The sequence below is a fragment of the Typopeltis vanoorti genome, chromosome 2 (assembly GCF_054136105.1).
Source record: "Typopeltis vanoorti isolate ZY-2024b chromosome 2, IOZ_Tvanoo_1.0, whole genome shotgun sequence".
NCBI classification, from domain to species: domain Eukaryota; kingdom Metazoa; phylum Arthropoda; class Arachnida; order Uropygi; family Thelyphonidae; genus Typopeltis; species Typopeltis vanoorti.
Window position 1 is genome coordinate 115,717,350 of NC_143550.1, and position 18,634 is coordinate 115,735,983.

Genomic DNA, 18,634 nt, shown 5'->3' on the forward strand with positions numbered 1-18,634 from the left:
CTTATCGTAATGGTCTACCTTTCTCCGAAATTGTTGAGGTGAAAGAAAGCTCGGTAATATAAAATGACCGTCCCTCCCTTTTTTGTTATCTCAGTTAGGTAGCGTTGTCGGTCCTGTTTAATAATCCCCCCCCCCCCCCGATTTTTGCAGTATTGGAATATAATCTTCCAATTTATTAGGTAATTGCAAATGTGATGGGCAGCTGCATAATACAGCATGGTTCCTTACGAGTCCTTATGGTTCCTCGTAAGTCCTATGAATATATATTTCAAATTCAGTTGATTTTGATAATAAATATTTTAAATAAATGTTAACCAAGCAGAGACTCACTTCAGTAAAGGCTTGACCCTATTAACGTGATTTCATTGACATGCGGTATGGCCTACCCCAACATATTTCCAGTGTCGCGATTTTGAGATTTGAAAATCTAGTCATCCTGGCTATACAGCCAACAGAATTCTTATACTTACATCTCAACAATGAAAATAGCGGAGTTGGTATTTTGATAATGTTCGATCGTAAAAGTTAAAAGCAGAAACGGGACAAATGCCAACCGTTTATTTACGGAAGTGTTCGTAGATTAGATTTTTGTACGGTAAAGCAAGTTTCAACTATAGCTGACTAGAGAAAGAGAAGCCATTGAGTAACAGACGGCTGTGAAAGGCCCAAAGATATATTGGTTTTGTTGTCACAACGTGACATTCTTCTCAATGCTTCACCGGTACACGTAACTTTGGATGGAGTGGTTTATGGTCGAACAAGCATGACCGCATTTCTTATCTCGGAGCCATTTTTAAGCTGCATTGTTGCTTGCCCAGGTTGTCACGTTCTGCTAGAATACCCATCTTTTCTTCGACTTGATTTCCGTTTTACAGCTTGACTAATTCCATTATTTTTAAGATGATTGACTGTAGCATTCTTTTTGTTTTCTTTAATGTCAAGCGAAGGCACTGAAACGGTCATTACTTTAAAATTATGTTAAATATTATAATTTTATTGCCTGCAGTAGAGAGATGTGAGAGAAGTTAAACAATCAAAGACAAACTCGGTCTACGAATCTAATGCGCATTCATCTCATATTTACATAATATACTGTAAAATAAATATGGCTGAATGAAAAGTAAAATAGCTAATATTTTATTAGAATATTAGATAAATGGACAGTCGAATGCTGCTTTTAGCAGCATTTGACTGTTCTGCAATCAAGAATACTTATGAAAATTATCGACCTGAATAATATACTAATCACAGATGAATGCCAGAAATCGTCAAAAACTAGCATACATTGGATTTAGAGGTCCAAATGAAATTTCAATGAATTTAAGACACTGTATGGTAAATGGTGCTGGAGACAAAGTAGTGGTTTTCAAAATTTATAAAGTGCCTTTTTGCATCCTATTAGGAACTTTCCATTATCCCCTTTTTTCTGTTAAATAATTTTCACAAAGAGTTACCATAATACAATAAATAGTTATATCATAAGAATATGAAAATTATTATCTGAGGTCTGTTAAGATGGACATGTTATTCTTACGTGACATCTCCAAGGAGTCCAAGGACTCATCATGGGAGGGCACTCTACTCTGCTACACACATCCCATCTACCCTACTACTTAAATCTCCAACTATACTTGATGCTACTACCATAACTGTGGCATGAAAAACCTGAGATTCCAGAGAGAAAACCCTGCTAACTCCATACTCATCTTCAATTGAAAAAGCCTATTGCATAGTGGGCCTTGGATGAGTTATTGGGTTTTGTGGTAGTGATAATTGTCTCTTACTGATATTTCAAGAGAATGTATATGCTATTTGCATTTCACAAAAAAAAAAAAAAAAAAAAAAAAAAGGTAATTAATTGGCCATCAGAAAAGCAACTACAACTATTTATGAACTCCACATGTGAAATACGTGGATATGGAAAACATGGTGTTCCTGGTATGGGAAGAAGATACTAACCAGTTAATTTGAATTTTCAAGTTTATGAAATATTGCATTTTACATATATAATCAAATTATGCACACAAAGATATATAAGTATTCAATGGTATAGTGCAGGTGCTGGGAGCCCCAAAAATTTGAAGAGTAGAGCACATGATAGAAACAGTATAGTACGAATGTTATTATTGCAGATAAAGGAAAGGTTGTGAAGGAAGTATAAAGAAAAATGTGATCAGCATCCATGAGCAGTACAAGGTACAGGCAAAGAGGGTGAATGCTCTCAAGAAGGGGTTTGGGCTTGATTTTTTTGTCATAGAGTAGTGCATGATTGGAATGGATTGTCTTTGGATGTAGCGTGACTGAATTCAAGAACAGGTATGGCAAGTGGTGCAAATAGTATGGCCTCACTCAATGAGTTCCTGAACCCCTGTCAGTCTCTCTTAATAATAATAAATTGTAGCTCATGATTTGGATTAGTGGGTGGCCAAAGAGTAATTTATTGAGGAGTTGTATCCAGGAGAAGGCAGGTGACTAGTGGTGTACCCAAGGACTCAGTACTTGGTCCTCTGTTTAATTTGTATATTAATGATATTGAAAATAATTTGATTAGAAATATACACTTGTTTACTGATTCTGCAAAACTTAGAAGAGCGAGTCAATGAAGGTAATATAGAGATCTTGCAGGATGACTTAAATATGCTGGCACTATGGGCAAAATTAAATGGCTGCCAGTTTAACATGGCTAATTGTAAGGTGATGCAGTTGGGGGAGGATTATGCTAGATCACATCATGTGTACTATATTGATGGAATTGAACTGCATGAGGCAAGAGACTTTAGAGTGATTGTGGACAGAGTTGGAGTTTAGAGGACATTTTGCAAAGGTAGCCAAACCAGCACATCAAATTACAGGATTGTTGGAGAACACACTCACAGGGAAGTTATTATTCCACTTCATAAGGCATTAATAAGGCCACATCTGGACTATTACGCACAAATCTGGTTGCCTGGATTTCTTAGTGATCAAGAAGTGGCAGAGAGGATCCAGAGGTGAGTGACAAAGATTATGTGCAAGTCTATGGAATACATCTTAGGAGAATAGATTGAAGGGATATGGACTCCAAAAACTAGCTGATAGGCATAAGAAAGAAGCATATAGGTTATTAAAGGGTTTTTATAGGAGGAGAAGAGAAAATGAGAGTTCACCACATGGAGATTGTGTAAGAGTGTGGTTAACAAGGGTGTTAGGACTAGATTTTTTGCTTGGAGGGTGATGAAATGTGTGGAATGCATTGCCAGAGGTGATTGTGAATGCTTTGTCTGTGAATGATTTTAAGGTATTGTGTAAATAATGACTAGTGTGTCAATATAGGGTCTGCGATGAGTCTTCTGACACCATGGAGACACCCACTATAATAATAATGAATTTATTTCCATTACTATATTTTCATGTTTGGCATCTTCATATTCCAAGAAATTGAAGTCATTCAGGTTATTTGACTAAGCTGATGTTATGAGCAAGTGATAATGCTTTACTTTCAGTGTGGCAAAATCAAAATTTATGCACTTTGCGTTGAAAAGCTGATTTTAATCTCTATTACGAGGGTGGTCTGAAAAGTTCTCGGCCTAACAATGAAAAAACGAATTTATAATTTCAAAATTATTTTTATTTTTCAACCTAATCTCTCTTAACACTAATACATTTATTCCTGTGATGCTCCAGCGCTATTATTTGGTTCCCTGTCAACCAAAATCCAGCGGGATTTTGGTTGACAGGGAACAAATTCAGAACACGGTGACCGGTTAGAACAAAGAAATTATTATCCCTGCTGAGATTTGGTTACCTAGTTTCTAGGGGATGTAGAAGCAGTTGAGAGTATTCAGCAGTGGGTAACCAAAATGGTTCGAAGATAGATTGAAGATTTTGGGTTACAAAAATTGCCTTGAAGATGATCCACATGAAGGACATTCCATAAAGTACAACACCACCAGAAATAATTGATCAAGTGCACGATATGGTATTGGATGACCGGTCGAGCCAAAGTGTGTGAAATTGCTGAGACTAATGGGCATTTCAAAAGAACGTGTAGGATAGATTTTGCATGAAGAATTGCAAATGAAAATGCTTTGGGCAAGATGGGTGCTGCACTTGCTCACTCACAGCAGATCAAAAACGAACTTGCATGAAAATCTCTGAACAGTGCTTGGAGTGTTTTAACAAGAATAAAACTGATTTTTTGCATCAATTTATTACTATGGATGAGACTTGGAATCACCATTACACACCAGAATCCAAACAGCAGTCAAAAACAGTGGACAGAAGCTGGTTTTGTTCAGCACCAAAGAAGACAAAGTCAGTTCCATCAGCAGGAAAGGTCATGGCATTGGTGTTTTGGGATGCTAAAGGCATTTTGTTTTTTAATTATCTTGAAAAGAGTAAAACAATAATCAGAGAATATTATTCTGCACTTTTAATTGATAAATGGAAGAGAGGAGATATGATAGAAATTTATAAGTTGTTAAAGCAGTTTTATACATTAAATTTATTATTTTTATTACTATTATGGACACCTCCAGGGAGTCCAAAGACTCATCGAGGGAGAGATCTACTCTACTCTACAACTCTCTGCCCACTGTAGGGGAAAGTTCTTTTTTATTCTTATTTAAATTTGAGTGATGAATAAGTTTCACAGCTCTTCATACACTCTTTCTATCAGAAAATGCGATATATAACACATTAGGTCTTTATATGTAGGAAATGGCTTGGATTTGCAGAACCAGATTTGTCAGAGTAGTAATGGAATTAAATGAATGTAAGTAATGAATGAATATTACAGAGAGAATGGAGTACCATAGCTGGTACTCCATTCTTCCTGTAATATGGAAAGACACACACACATAAGCACTGAATTGGATAAACTCCTAGTTGGATCATCAAAAACAGTTGATCTTTCAGAGCACAGGGGCATTGTCAGTTTGCAAACAAGATGGAAGGAGACTTGCAGGTTTGTAGTATGCAGTAGCCTGGATAGTTTTTTTTTTGATAGACCTTTGACATAAGGCATAGAAACTATAGAAATCCCTCTTGAGGAGAATATGGAAGGAGGCCTTGATTTTTTATTATCTTAGAAATGAGATCCAAGGTAGCCATTAGAGATGAAAGTGGGTTTCTTCTTCTCTTCTTTTTCTTCAGCCTTTCGGTTCTGTCCACTGCTGGACGAAGGTCTCCCCATATGATTTTCCAGATCACTCGGTTTTCTGCCTCTTCCATCCATCTCACTCCTGCAATTTGTTCCAGTTCATCCCTCCACCTTCTTCTCGGTCTTCCTCTTTGTCTTGCTCCATCTATTGGTCTCCACTCTGTTGTTTTTCTAGTCCATCTCCCATCACTGCATCTGGTAATATGGCCAGCCCATCTCCACTTAGCCTGTTTAATGTATTTTACAATATCCATGACACCTGTTTGAGATCTTATCCAGGTATTTGTCTTCCTATCTCTTAATGTTAATTTTAGCATACTTCTTTCCATGCGATGTTGTATTGTTCTCAGCTTTTTGTTTAGGGCTTCTGTTAAAGTCCATGTTTCTCCTCCATATGTTAGGACAGGAAGTATGCACTGGTCGAAAGCTTTCCTTTTTAGACTCATAGGGATGTCACTTCTGAATATGTCTCTCATTTTCCTATAAGCCATCCATCCAAGGTGAATTCTTCATTCAATCTCTTTTCTTTGGCACTTCTCAAAGGTTAAAAATTGGCCCAAATATAAATATGAAGTAACTTGTTCTATTTCATGGTTTTCAACTTTGACAGTTCTATGGTTAATATATTTATTCTTCATTATTTTTGTTTTTTCTCTATTTATTTTTAATCCAATTACTTTGGAGGCTTCATTTAGCTGATTTAGCCTTTCTTCCAGATCTTCAAGATTATCTGCTCTTAGGACAATATCATCTGCAAATATCAGATGATGCAGCCTTTCTCCATTTATGTTTATTCCTTTTTGTTTCCCAATCGAGGCTTCTAAAGACTTCCTCTAGTGCAGCTGTAAATAATTTGGAAGATATGGTGTCGAAAGTAGGTTTAATATGCAGCATTTTCTATTGCTAAAAAAGTTTGGTGGAATATAATGTGTACAATGAATCAAGATTTTAATAATGCCAGACTTCTGAGGAGGTGGTTGACAGGAAATGAAATGACATATATAACATCACTGTATCTTCCTATATTAGTTTTCCTTTCTATAGACTGAAAACAGCATTACTAATATTAGGATGGTAGTCCTAATATTAGCCTGCCTTAGGATAAGAACATCTAGGAAAGGAAGTTTGATTTTACTTGTAGAGTACATTTTATTTTTTCATGGATAGTGTTCATGCTCATATGGTCCTTCATATTATTATTAGCAACTGGTAGATTGGGTATGGTGCACTTAGAATAGCACCATGATTGCATTTAATTTAATCTAATCTGATGCAACTAGTTTTGTGAATTCGCACCATATCTTTCACATACAGGGTCCACTGGAAAAAAGATTAAAGTTATATTAATCCTTTTTTATATATATATAAAGAGAGCTGTGAACCTCTCATCAGCTAAATTTAAATAAGAATTACTGCCTCAAACTTTCCCAGAGGTGGGAAGTAGTCTTATTAGATATGCCTCACTGCTATATTTGATTTTGCTTTGGAGTTTATTTGGTTCTGTTTTTAACCATAATGCCATGTTGAAAATTGCTATGAGATATAAATGAAAATTCTGCATTTTTTAAAAGTCTTTCCATTGCTGTTGCATTAGTGTAATGTCTACTACTTATGTCTCAGTCTTTCATCGTGTACAAAGTGAATTATCTTTTTAAGTCAACCATTATAATAAATCAACTATTGTTGATTCATTGAATTGTTGATAAGAAATTATATTATTGTTTTGATACTTTACCAGTGTAAACAAAGTTTGCACATGAAGTATCTTCATGACTAGGCTACTTTTATGTAGAAACTATTGACTTCACATTAGTGCCTCAATATCTCATAATGTTCATAGCACACTTCTTTTGGGATGTGTATATTGCTTTGTATTATGCCATATATAATACATCCACTTGTGAAAGAAAAATATAACAGTCCTAAAGAAATCTAAGAACTTCTTTAAGTATTCTGGTCATGTTATAAAACAAAACAAACAAAATTGTCCTAGCTTAGATATAATGGAGTCTTATTTAATCAAACAAAATTAGTAGTTCCTGTTCATCTTTAAGGAATTTCATTTTTTATATTTTGGATAGTAGTTGCAATAGATATCAAAAAGCTTATTTTGGATTAAAATATTGCAGTTTATGTTAACATATTCAATGCATTTCATTAAACTTATAACTATCTTCTAAATCCTTTCATGTTTCAGATTACTACCCTTGTCAATGCAAGAGAGAAACCAATAAAGTCTGAGAAAACATTGCGTGCAGTTGTTCAAGTAGGTCAAGCAGTTAATTTTGCTGTAGAGAGATTTGTTTCTGTTGGTGAAGCCATAGCTGATGATAATCCTGAAATAAGAGGAGAGATGTATGAAGCATGTAAAGATGCTCGAGCAGCAGGTAAGATTTTTTTAGTATTGTTGTTGAGTGTATTTGGTATTGTGTCCCAATTTATGATTATTATTCTGTCTAGTGAGATTCTGCTTATCTATATTCAACTTTTATCTATGTACGAGATATCACCCCAAAATACAAATATTTAAGCTATTTCTTCCCTTAGTGTCCCTAATATTTATATTATACTGCGCCTTTTGGAAGATTTAGTTTGAGATATTAAATACAAAAACAAGGAGCAATTACTAAAATATGTCTGAATGTGAAACAATATTGCAGTCGTGACACATTATCTCGTTACTCATTTAAATATTCTCCCCTCCCACGTGATTAGGTTCGTACGTTTTAAAGTGGTGCATTGGGCAGCAATTTCAGACAACTATTTTATCAATGAACAAAGGTTTATTAAACTCATTAGTATGGTACAATTCAATTTCTAATATAATTCAATTCAATACTAAGAAAACATTTATAAAATAACATTAGCTTATCACAAGTAATTTGGCTATGATCCTATATGGGTATTGCGATCATGCCGCCATAACAAATTCAACTCATACAATCATATGTATCATCCCAGATCTAATTAACACATTAGTTAATCCTATATTAGTCTGAATACGCTATATGCTGTAGCACCTGGACATATGTGATCAACTCACTCTGTTTAACTATTTAAAACTATGTAGATTAAATTATCCTTTCACTGTGTTAACAGATAACTTTGACATTTAAAACTTTCCTATACGTTACAATACCCATGCATAAATCTCAGGACACATAATTACTTATATAATATTAATATTAGAAAGCATACTTTCATTATAATCAGTCGTGTACTAAAGTCCTAGTATAATTTTCCTTAGTCTCTTCAACAGTTCAGTAATAGAATAATGATAACAATTACAGACGATTTTCAGTTTACACGAGATTTTTAAGTACCTTTTTCTCTTGAGTTTTCTATATTGGCCTCTACCTTTTTCCGATTATTCTATCCTGGTATGATCTCTCTTATAATCTGTTTCTCCTAAGTTCTTTTGGCATTAAACTGTGCTTACGCGATCTTAACTTTTTGTTCTTGAATTAAAGACGCACTTTGAATCATCTATACAATGGCCGTGAAACTCATAACGTGGACACCGATTTCTTTACAGATTTCCTTTTTTTGTAGTTGTCACTGGATGATGAAACACATAGATAATACCTTCTTTTCCTTTAGCTAAATGGCATTCCTCGTTTCTTACCATAGGAAATACGGAATCGAAATCCCGCTCACTTTTGTTTCCTTGTTATGACGACGGAGATTAACTCCAATCCCGCCACTCAGGAAAACCACATGAAACCTATATGAAAAAGCTCGTGAAGAAACTATCCCGGGAAAAAGCCCTGTGTGTGTGTGTGGGGGGTTTCTAACCCTTTTATACCCTGACCCCTAACGGCACCTTCTTTAATTTCTTTTCTCCGCCCCTTACTTGATTCGACTTCACCGACCAATTAGGGTGGCGTTTTTCTGCCAAACATCCTGAGGTCGGCCTGCACGTGACGATGTCTCAAATCCGGGAATTGACCCTGAGCGATAGTCTATTGTTTTTCTTTTGCTAGCCTCTAAATTAACCCCCCTTCCAAATTTTCTAAGAATTTGCTTAATATTTTAATCTCTAGCCTCTCACATATAATTCCTTATGACTAATCCTTTCTGTTTTACTTAGCTAATTTTTTTATATCACAACTGTAATATTTTCCTTCTTTTATTATTTAGTTCTTCAAACACTTTTTTGTTATATATTTTACTTGGATGCAAGAACATTTTTCTTTCTTTAAGTAATTCATGTATTAGCTTTTATATACATGAATTACTTAAATTTTATTTTCTCTTCATGTTACACCATGATAACTGGGAATTCTACATTCTTAAGGTATCAGGGTGTAACAGTATTTTTATAACTGGAAAGTGTAACATTTTTAATGAAATTAAAGTAAAAATACTTTATTATTATTATTAACATCTGACATCCATGGAGTTAAAGGATGCATTACATGAGGTTCACTCTCTTGCGCAAAAAAGTAATTGAACCATGCCTTGAACCCATTCAAAGTTTTGCCCCATACTTACTCACCAATCACTCTCCATGCAAAGAACCAGCCAGTCTATGTCTCCATAGTTGAAGTCCCCATAATAATCATTCTACCTGTATTCATTGTATTAATTTACTGTTGCATGTCTTCCAGATCATTTCTAGAACCTCCTGGCCTATAGCAGAAACCAATCATATATTTCGCTGATATAGCAATCATATTAATATATCATATATAGCAATCTCGCACAATACTACTTCAAAAGAAGCCATCCTTCCAGCCCATGCCCTATTCTTTTTTTGGCTGCAATTCATCTGCTATCATCAGAAGTACCCCATCCCCCTTCCTATCTTCGTTATCCTTCTGAAAATACTAAGCCCTTCACATTCTATTCCTGTAACTACATCATCTGCTGTTAGCCAAGTGTCACTAATGCCTTTAACTTTTGGTAAGGTTGCACTAACCAATGCCAAAAACTTCTCCCTCTTGTTTCTGGTACATCTGACATTAGTATATATACAAACTGTAGCATCCCTTTAGGCCCTTAATCTCCTATCTGAATTGACTACTCTATTCAATATTGTTGCTCGAGAGACTAGATTTTCCATTTGTTGGTCATTTTCACAAATAGTTGTCTCATGGGTGCTTTCACACATACACACTGACTTTGCAATTCTGCATTCTTCGTGAACAAAGCTCTCTCTAGATGCCTAACACCAAAACAATTTAAGTTTAGTCCATCACCATTATACAAATCTTTCCATCCATCAAGCTCAGACCATAGGTCCACAAACACTACATTCCTTCTGCACAGCCTGTGTATTGATTCATTTGCTGTCGATGTCTTTATGCTCAGTTTGCCTCTATTATAGCTTGGCAGGGGACTTATATTTCAAATCATTAGTGCCAATGAAGACAGTTAATTCTTTCACTATACAGTATTCAAAAATGTATAAGCAGAGCTATTCTAAGTTAGCATAATCACTTGTACAGAATGGATTAGCAAAAGAGATATTTAGAAAGATGCAATTTTTGAAGTTTCTTGAAGGCAGGAACATAATAGCTGATTGTAAGGGACGGATTAACATTCCTGATAAGTGAGAGAATAATTTGGAAGAACGTGAGTGACTAATGTTCTAATGTAAATGCTATTATCGATAATTTTTACCCTGTGTAACAACCAGTATTTAAGCAAATATGTTAACTACTTATATATTAGTGTTCATCGTGTAGAATTTATGGAGACAAAAACATGTGTTAGAGCAGTTACTTGATTTACAATTAAGAAAATAGCATTCGACATTTCAGCCTCTGTATACAAATTTATGTATCATCAGGAACACATACATATGAACAAAACACAAGCTACATGACACTATGCAACATGCCCACTAGATGAGCCATATGGTTCCAGAACTTGATAGCAGAACCCCAACAGAAGAAAACCTTACATCAACAGGACTGTAAAGATGCATTGGATGTAGTTCTGCTATAATTAATCATCTGCATGTTATTATACTTATTATGTATAAAAAAAGTATTTATTGATTTTATTTTTTATTTATGTATTGTTTTATTTTGCCAAGATGCCAGGCTAACATAAACAATTAACAGAGCAGCTAAGTTTAGCTTACTTTTACTATACAAGGTCATGCAGCTTGTGTCTTGTTCATATGCATGTTTTCCTGATGATGTTTTTCTTGATATAGAGGCGGAAATATCAAGTGTTATTTTCTTAATGATACAGCAATTACTTTATCATTTTCTTAATGATAAAGCAATTACTTTATCATTTTCTTAATGATAAAGTAATTGTGTAACATGTGTGTTTGTGTCCATAAATTATATACAATAAATGTTGATGACCATATAACCTTGAAAGAAAGAATTATATATTATATATTTATTATTTATATATATTAGTATATATATTATTTATATATATATACTAATATATTTATATATATTAGTATAAATTATATATTTAGTTTAATCCTTTATCCCAGTGTAAGCAAACGAAGTTTGCACCTGAAGTAGCTTCAGAACTGGGCAACTTGTGGTAAAGGTGGACAAAGCTTCACATCACTTGCCTTAGTATCCCATAATGCAAAGCACATCTCCTTGCAGACATTTATAATGCTTTGCATTATGGGAAGGGTCACTGCCCAGACCGGTTTCCACCTTTATTGAGGTCTCTTCATTAGGATCCAGACCCAGAGGTGATACCAAGGTTGAAGCAATGCAGAAGTCATAATTACCTATACGAGTTGCCAAAAGGTGTCCCACCTTTTGGTCCTGAAGATACTTCAGGTGCAAACTTTGTTTGCTTACACTTGGATAAAGGATTAAACTAAATATATAATTTATAGTCTAACCAAGTGGGAAAAAAACTTCCAACATCTTTCTCTAATGCAGAGTAATTTAATAATAAGGTGTGACACCTTTTGGCAACTCATATAGGTAATTATGATTTCTGCATTGCTTCAACCTTGGTATCACCTGTGGGTCTGGCTCCCACTGAAGAGACCTCAGTAAAGGTCGAAACTGGTCTGGGTAGTGACCTTTCCTATAATGCATAGCATTATACATGTCCGCAAGGAGATGTGCTTTTCATTATGGGATACTAAGGCAAGTGATGTGAAGCTTTGTTCACCTTTACCATGAGTTGCCTAGTCCTGAAGATACTTCAGGTGCAAGCTTTGTTTGCTTACACTTGGATAAAGGATTAAACTAAATATATAATTTATAATCTAACCAAGTGGGAAAAAACTTCCAACATCTTTCTCTAGTGTAGAGTAATTTAATAATAAGGTGTGACACCTTTTGGCAACTCATATAGGTAATTATGATTTCTGCATTGCTTCAACCTTGGTATCACCTGTGGGTCTGGCTCCCACTGAAGAGACCTCAGTAAAGGTCGAAACCTGTCTGGGGGTAGTGACCCTTCCTATAATGCATAGCATTATACATGTCCGCAAGGAGATGTGCTTTTCATTATGGGATACTAAGGCAAGTGATGTGAAGCTTTGTTCACCTTTACCATGAGTTGCCTAGTCCTGAAGATACTTCAGGTGCAAGCTTTGTTTGCTTACACTTGGATAAAGGATTAAACTAAATATATAATTTATAATCTAACCAAGTGGGAAAAAACTTCCAACATATATATTATTATTTTGATCAGTCTGTGAGACATGAAGGGAAAACATATTGTGTCAGTGATACACTACCATTTATTATTATTACTCATACACGATCATATTCACACACATTTGCAGTTTTGACACTTATTTTATGTTTCAAATCATTTTCTTTTTTTGTTGGTCACATTTTTTTTTTTTAACTTCAGCCAATTTTACTCCAATATTGTTTATACAGTCAGATTTCTTTCTCTGCTAGTATAAACAAATGTTGTAGGTAAAAACCTTGAAAATCATAAACATACTCAATAACATAAAACCTTTAAAGCTGTTTTCATTAATTACATTAGTTTATAATGTAATTAATGTATATTGTGTTTAAATGGCTCTGAAATATTGTCAGATGAATATGGCCAGTGATGTCATGTGATTAAGCACCAACTCAGAAAATGATCGATAAATATTTAAGTTATGTTTTTAGAATTAGTATAAAGAAATTATATAACTTGGAAAAATAAAGAAAAAACTGTAATAATTTTCAAGTAAGTTTCAACATGCACTCTTCATGCTTGTTTTGCATTCCATAAGTCACTGTTTGAGAAACAGCTAAATCCAAGAATCCTCAACTTTATTTTTGAGGAGATAGATCCATCCTTCCAGATTTTAGACAGGTCTTTGATTGCTGTTTTAGTCATTCCTAGTCTTCTTCTGATGCCTTCTGAACAGCAATTCTTCACATTATTAATGGATCTCAGATACTTGATCTTCCTGGCTTCCTCATTTCTTTCTCCATTAAGGTAGGTACACTTGTTTTTCAGATTGTTTTGTTTCCCTGTCTATATTTCCTTTGAGAACCATCTTTATCTTGCTGGGATTGAGTTAGAGTTCTCTGTTCTTACTGATCTCATTAACTTTGTCAAGATTCATCCTAGTTCTTCCTTGTCATTATAAAAGAGTACCATATCATCAGCATACCTCAAATTGCTGATCAATCTGCCACCTATCCTTATTCCTGTGTAAGCTCATCCAGTGCTATACACATGATGTCCTCAGCATAGATATTTTTATTGCTAGTCAATTAGTAATAAAAATAGTAGTGTAGGAATACTGTAGTATTGGGATAGTTTCCACGGGTGTCAGTTGCAAGGTATTTTATCACTCATCAGAATTGTCATACTAATAAAATTCATAGCTATGAATTTGCCAAGGGCACCAAAAATCTAGCTATGTTATTGAATAAAAATAACAATTATTTTATTTATTTTAGTTAGTTTTTTCTTTTTTTTGTCAAATTGTATCTGAGCACAAAGGTTGTATGCTAACGCGTGGATAGGCTTATGTGTTCATCAGACATGTTGTAATAGGTTTCACGGTATATAAAAACTTCTACATAGAACATCTGGAAAAATTAGCTATCAACACAGCCACTCTCAAACCTAGTCTCTGGCTACGCTATGTTGACGATGTGTTTGCCATTTGGGCACATGGCCCAGACACATTGAATACATTTTTAGTGCATCTAAATAGCCAGCATCCTAAAATCCACTTCACAATGGAACTAGAAACCAATGACTGCCTGCCTTTCTTGGACACACTGATCACACATCTTCCAGAAGGTTCCTTATCATTTTCTGTTTACAGAAACCCACACATACAGGGAGATACACAAACAATCACACCATCACCCTTCTCAACAATATGGTATCTTAAAAACACTAACCCATAGAGCTAGAGCAATCTGTTCCAATGACATTGCTCTCACTGCTGAACTTTCTCACCTACGTCAAACCTTCTTAAACAATGGTTATAATCCCTGTAAAATAGATAACATACTAAATGCTACCCATAAATCCCCTCTATCTGCCACAGAAGACTACAACAAAACCATCACCATCCCATACATTAAAGGCACATCTGAAAAGATATCTAGGGTGCTTAACAAACACCAATTACGCACAGTATTTAAACCTTATAAAATTAGCAACTCTCATCCGTTCACCTAAGGACAAATGCACTCCTTTATCACATCCAGGTGTCTATGAAGTGCCCTGTTCTTGCCATCAAGCCTACTACAGACAGACAGGAAGAAATGTGGGCATCCGCCTCAGTGAACACAAAAAATATATCCAACACTTTCGCTATGGTAAGTCGGGTCTGGCAGACCATGCTTTGGATACCCCTGCACACAAGATCAATTGGAAAGAAACAAAAGTAATACACAGAAGCTTCTACAAGTCAGAGAGGTTGTTCCTGGAATCAACAGAAGCCTTGAAACATACTCCAAACCTTAACAAATATGGCTGTATAAATCTACCAAAGATTTGGGAGACAGGCATCCTAAGACCAAATTAATATTTATTACTTTTATTTTTTATCATTTGGACTACTATTTCAAAACTTTGAATTTTTTTTTTTTTTTTTTTTTTAACCTAGATGGTGCCATATTAGGACTTTAGTCTTGTGTTGCACGCTGTAATCACTTATACTATCCCTACTCTTACACCAGATTGTGGTTGTCTTGCCTTTGTAACAAACTTTGTGTTGTGTGCTCTGAAGATGCTGGATATAATACCAGTGAAATATTAGCTTTTAAGTTAATAAAATGTTATTTTCTTAACCATCTGTGTTCTTTTTATATACCGTGAAACCTATTACTACACGTTGTATGCTAAGTTCATTTAACAGAACTAATAGTACTTATTGTTCTAATTCTAATAGTTGTACTACAGTATATTTTCTATTCCATGTTCTTGCTCAGATAAATGGTACATCACATTTCTTATAGTTGCACATATAAAATTCATGTTTCTGATATTTTATTCCAGCAATCAGACTTCATTGAAATGTGCTCTTTATATTACTATGGTTTAGGTGTTATGATTGAGCAACTATGTGATGTCCAACATGATGAAACTGGACAGCTCAGATCCTATGCAGATAAAAATAAGATGGTGCGAGCAGCACGAACCTTATTGTCTTCTGTTACATGTGTTCTCCTCCTTGCTGATACAGTTGTTGTTAAGCAATTACTTAGTGCCAAAGATAGGGTAAGTAACAAAAAAAATATATATATTTTTTTTCTTGTTTCAGCTTCTGTGTGATCTTTCAAGTGACTTTAAGTTCAATGGCAAAACTCATTTGTAAAATGTGAGACTGTATCATAAAAAATAGAGCACAAAGAACAGTATCAAAAATATATATGGTGACACAGTAAGAAATATATATTTTGCCTCATATTGTTTCAAGTAGTCTTTTCAGGAACGAAAATATAGTCATCCCTCGACTTACATCTGTTCGAGTTACGCCCATTCGAAAATACGTCCATGATCCCATAAGGGAATAAATAACATTTTCGGCTATACTTTCGAACAAGAGGCAAGCGAGCACGAGCATAAAGTAAAAAAGTTTCAATTTAGCAACAATGCATCATGCGCAGTGGCAACAGTGCATTCAGAGGCAAACCCCCCCCGGCAGTCAGCACGTGGCTTCATCGGTTCATCTGTTAATTATTTTGTGTTTGAGAAATAGATTATTTGTGTATTTATCATTAAATATTTCGTGCAACATGGCCCCTTACATACTCGATCAAAAAAACTAGTGAAGAATCACAGAAAAAGAGGCGAGCATTTGATCTTGAAACGAAGTTGCAAGTTCAGTGATAGTGACGAAGTTACGACAAGGTATTATTGGTGATTGGAAAAGCTATTTGCATCATGCATAGAGGATCTGAACCAAAAGTGCATACCTCTTAGCACTATGACCATAACTGCTAAGGCAGTAAGTCTCTTCAACATGTTGAAGGAGATAGCAGGACCCGATTACGACTACGAATTCAACACACTTCTTCCGGTTGGTTCATGAGATTCAAGCAGAGTTTTGTGCTGCATAATGTGAAAATGTATGGTGAATCTGAAAGTTCCGATGAGAAGGCTGCCAAGGAGTTTTTTTTGGATAAAATTATTATGGAGGAAAATTATTTGGCACAGCAAATATTTAATATGGATGAGACCTCCTTGTTTTGGAAAAAATTGCCAGAGTGGACATTCATCTACAAAAAGCTAAAATCTATGCCTGGTTTCAAAGTTCTTAAAGACCGTGTTATAATTCTGTTAGGGAGCAATGTGGCTGGATATAAACTGAAACCATTTGTGATATGACACAGTGAGAATCCATGAGCTTTCAAAAACATTAGAAAGCATACTCTTCCAGTTCATTATTGGAGCAATAAGAAGTCGTGGATGACTCAAAAATTGTTTGTGACTGCCTTAATCAACTGTTATGCGAGTGAAATGGAAAGGTATTGTGAAAGAAAATGCAGAATTTAAAATTTTATTAATTCTAAATAATGCTCCAGGTCATCCATCTTATATCAGTGATCTTCAACATGCTCAAGGTCATGTTTCTCCCTCCAAACACTACTTCATTGATCCAATCGATGGCTCAAAAGTTCTTGCAGTGTTTAAAGCTTATTATCTATGGAGAACTTTTTCACAAGCCATTTCTGCTACTGAAGGAAACGACCAGACTCTCATGCAATTCTGGAAAGCATTTAATATTTATCATGCTATTAAAAATATTGCTGTGACTTGGGACAAAGTGACCTCTCAGTGTATGAGTGGCATATGGAAAATGACATTAAAAAGGTTTGTGCACAATTTTGGAAGTTTGGAAAAAAATGAAGACCTTTGTAAACTGAGTGAAGAAATAGTGGACCTAGCAAACAATCTGAATCTCAAAGTGAATGATGACGACATAGTTCAACTCATAGAAAGTGCCCGTGAAGAGTTGACCAATGAAGAATGGGTCGAACTGGAGGAACAACACGTTGCAGAAGAGGAAGAACAAGAAAAGGAAGAGGGGAAAGAGAAACAAGAAGAGGTAGTTAAACTTTTCACAGTGACAGGGTCTTGCAGAAATGTTTTCTGCAGTTAGCAATGTTCTCAAAATGGCTGAAGACATGGACCCCAATGTTGAATGCTACTTATTAGTAGAAAGGAAAGTACATGATGCGTTTGCTTGCTATAAACAAATTTATGATGAAAAGAAGAGGAATAAGCAAAGCACACTTTGGACATTTTCATCAAAAAACAAAGGTTACACCAGAAGAGCCTAGTCCTTCACATACGGAAGGTAGTTAAGATATGATTGTGAAGGAAGATTTGGGTGATTATTCTCCTGTTTTATTGTGGCAGTAACGCACAGTACAGTTGTATAATAAGGTTAATAAATTAAAATGACAGTATACTTATTACTGTTAAGTCCGTAACCCCTATAACTCTTTTGATTTAATGTGTGTGTATATATATATATATATATATATATATATATATATATTATTATTATTATTATTATCACAGAAACTATTAATTTTAAAGGCAGCATCTCCAGCCCATACATTAGCATGGTCTCTAACAAATTAGCAAAAGTCCTCAAAAAATATAAGATTAAGACGTTCTTCACCACACTTCCTAAAATCCGTTCTTTAATCAGCCATCCAAAGCTTCCTCATCACAACCTAAAATATCCAGGTGTATATAAATTATGGTGCGATTGCAATATCCCTTATTTTGGAGAAACTAACAAATCTGTTGAGCAATGTATAGAAGAGCATAAAAGAGACATCTCTTACAAAAGATCACATGCAACTGCGTTATCCAGTCATGTTCTTTTTTCAAATAATCCTAATGATGATCAACAAAGCCACTCTGTTTGCTGGGATAGATCAGAAAATATTTTTCGCTGTGATGATGAGTTTGAGAGAAAAATATAGAATCAAGGGAAATCCTTCTGAATCTTGTCCACTTAAACAACAATATGAGTTATAACATCCCAGATAGCCATGCTGCAGTTATTCAATATTGGCGTTCACGTGAGTCTGCATTTTTAGATACTTCAATGTT

At 34.9% G+C, this 18,634-nt stretch overlaps 1 protein-coding gene across 2 annotated transcripts in view; it reads left to right on the forward strand.

Annotated features, from left to right (window-relative positions):
- Positions 1-18,634, forward strand: part of LOC150109360 (alpha-catulin-like) — a 439,125-nt gene that overhangs the window by 174,055 nt on the left and 246,436 nt on the right. For both annotated transcript variants that reach the window (XM_090407671.1, XM_090407679.1), the window contains exons 2-3: positions 7,338-7,527; positions 15,606-15,781. In XM_090407671.1, coding sequence (XP_090263797.1) covers positions 7,338-7,527; positions 15,606-15,781 — 366 coding nt within the window. The remainder of the gene's footprint in view (positions 1-7,337; positions 7,528-15,605; positions 15,782-18,634) is intronic.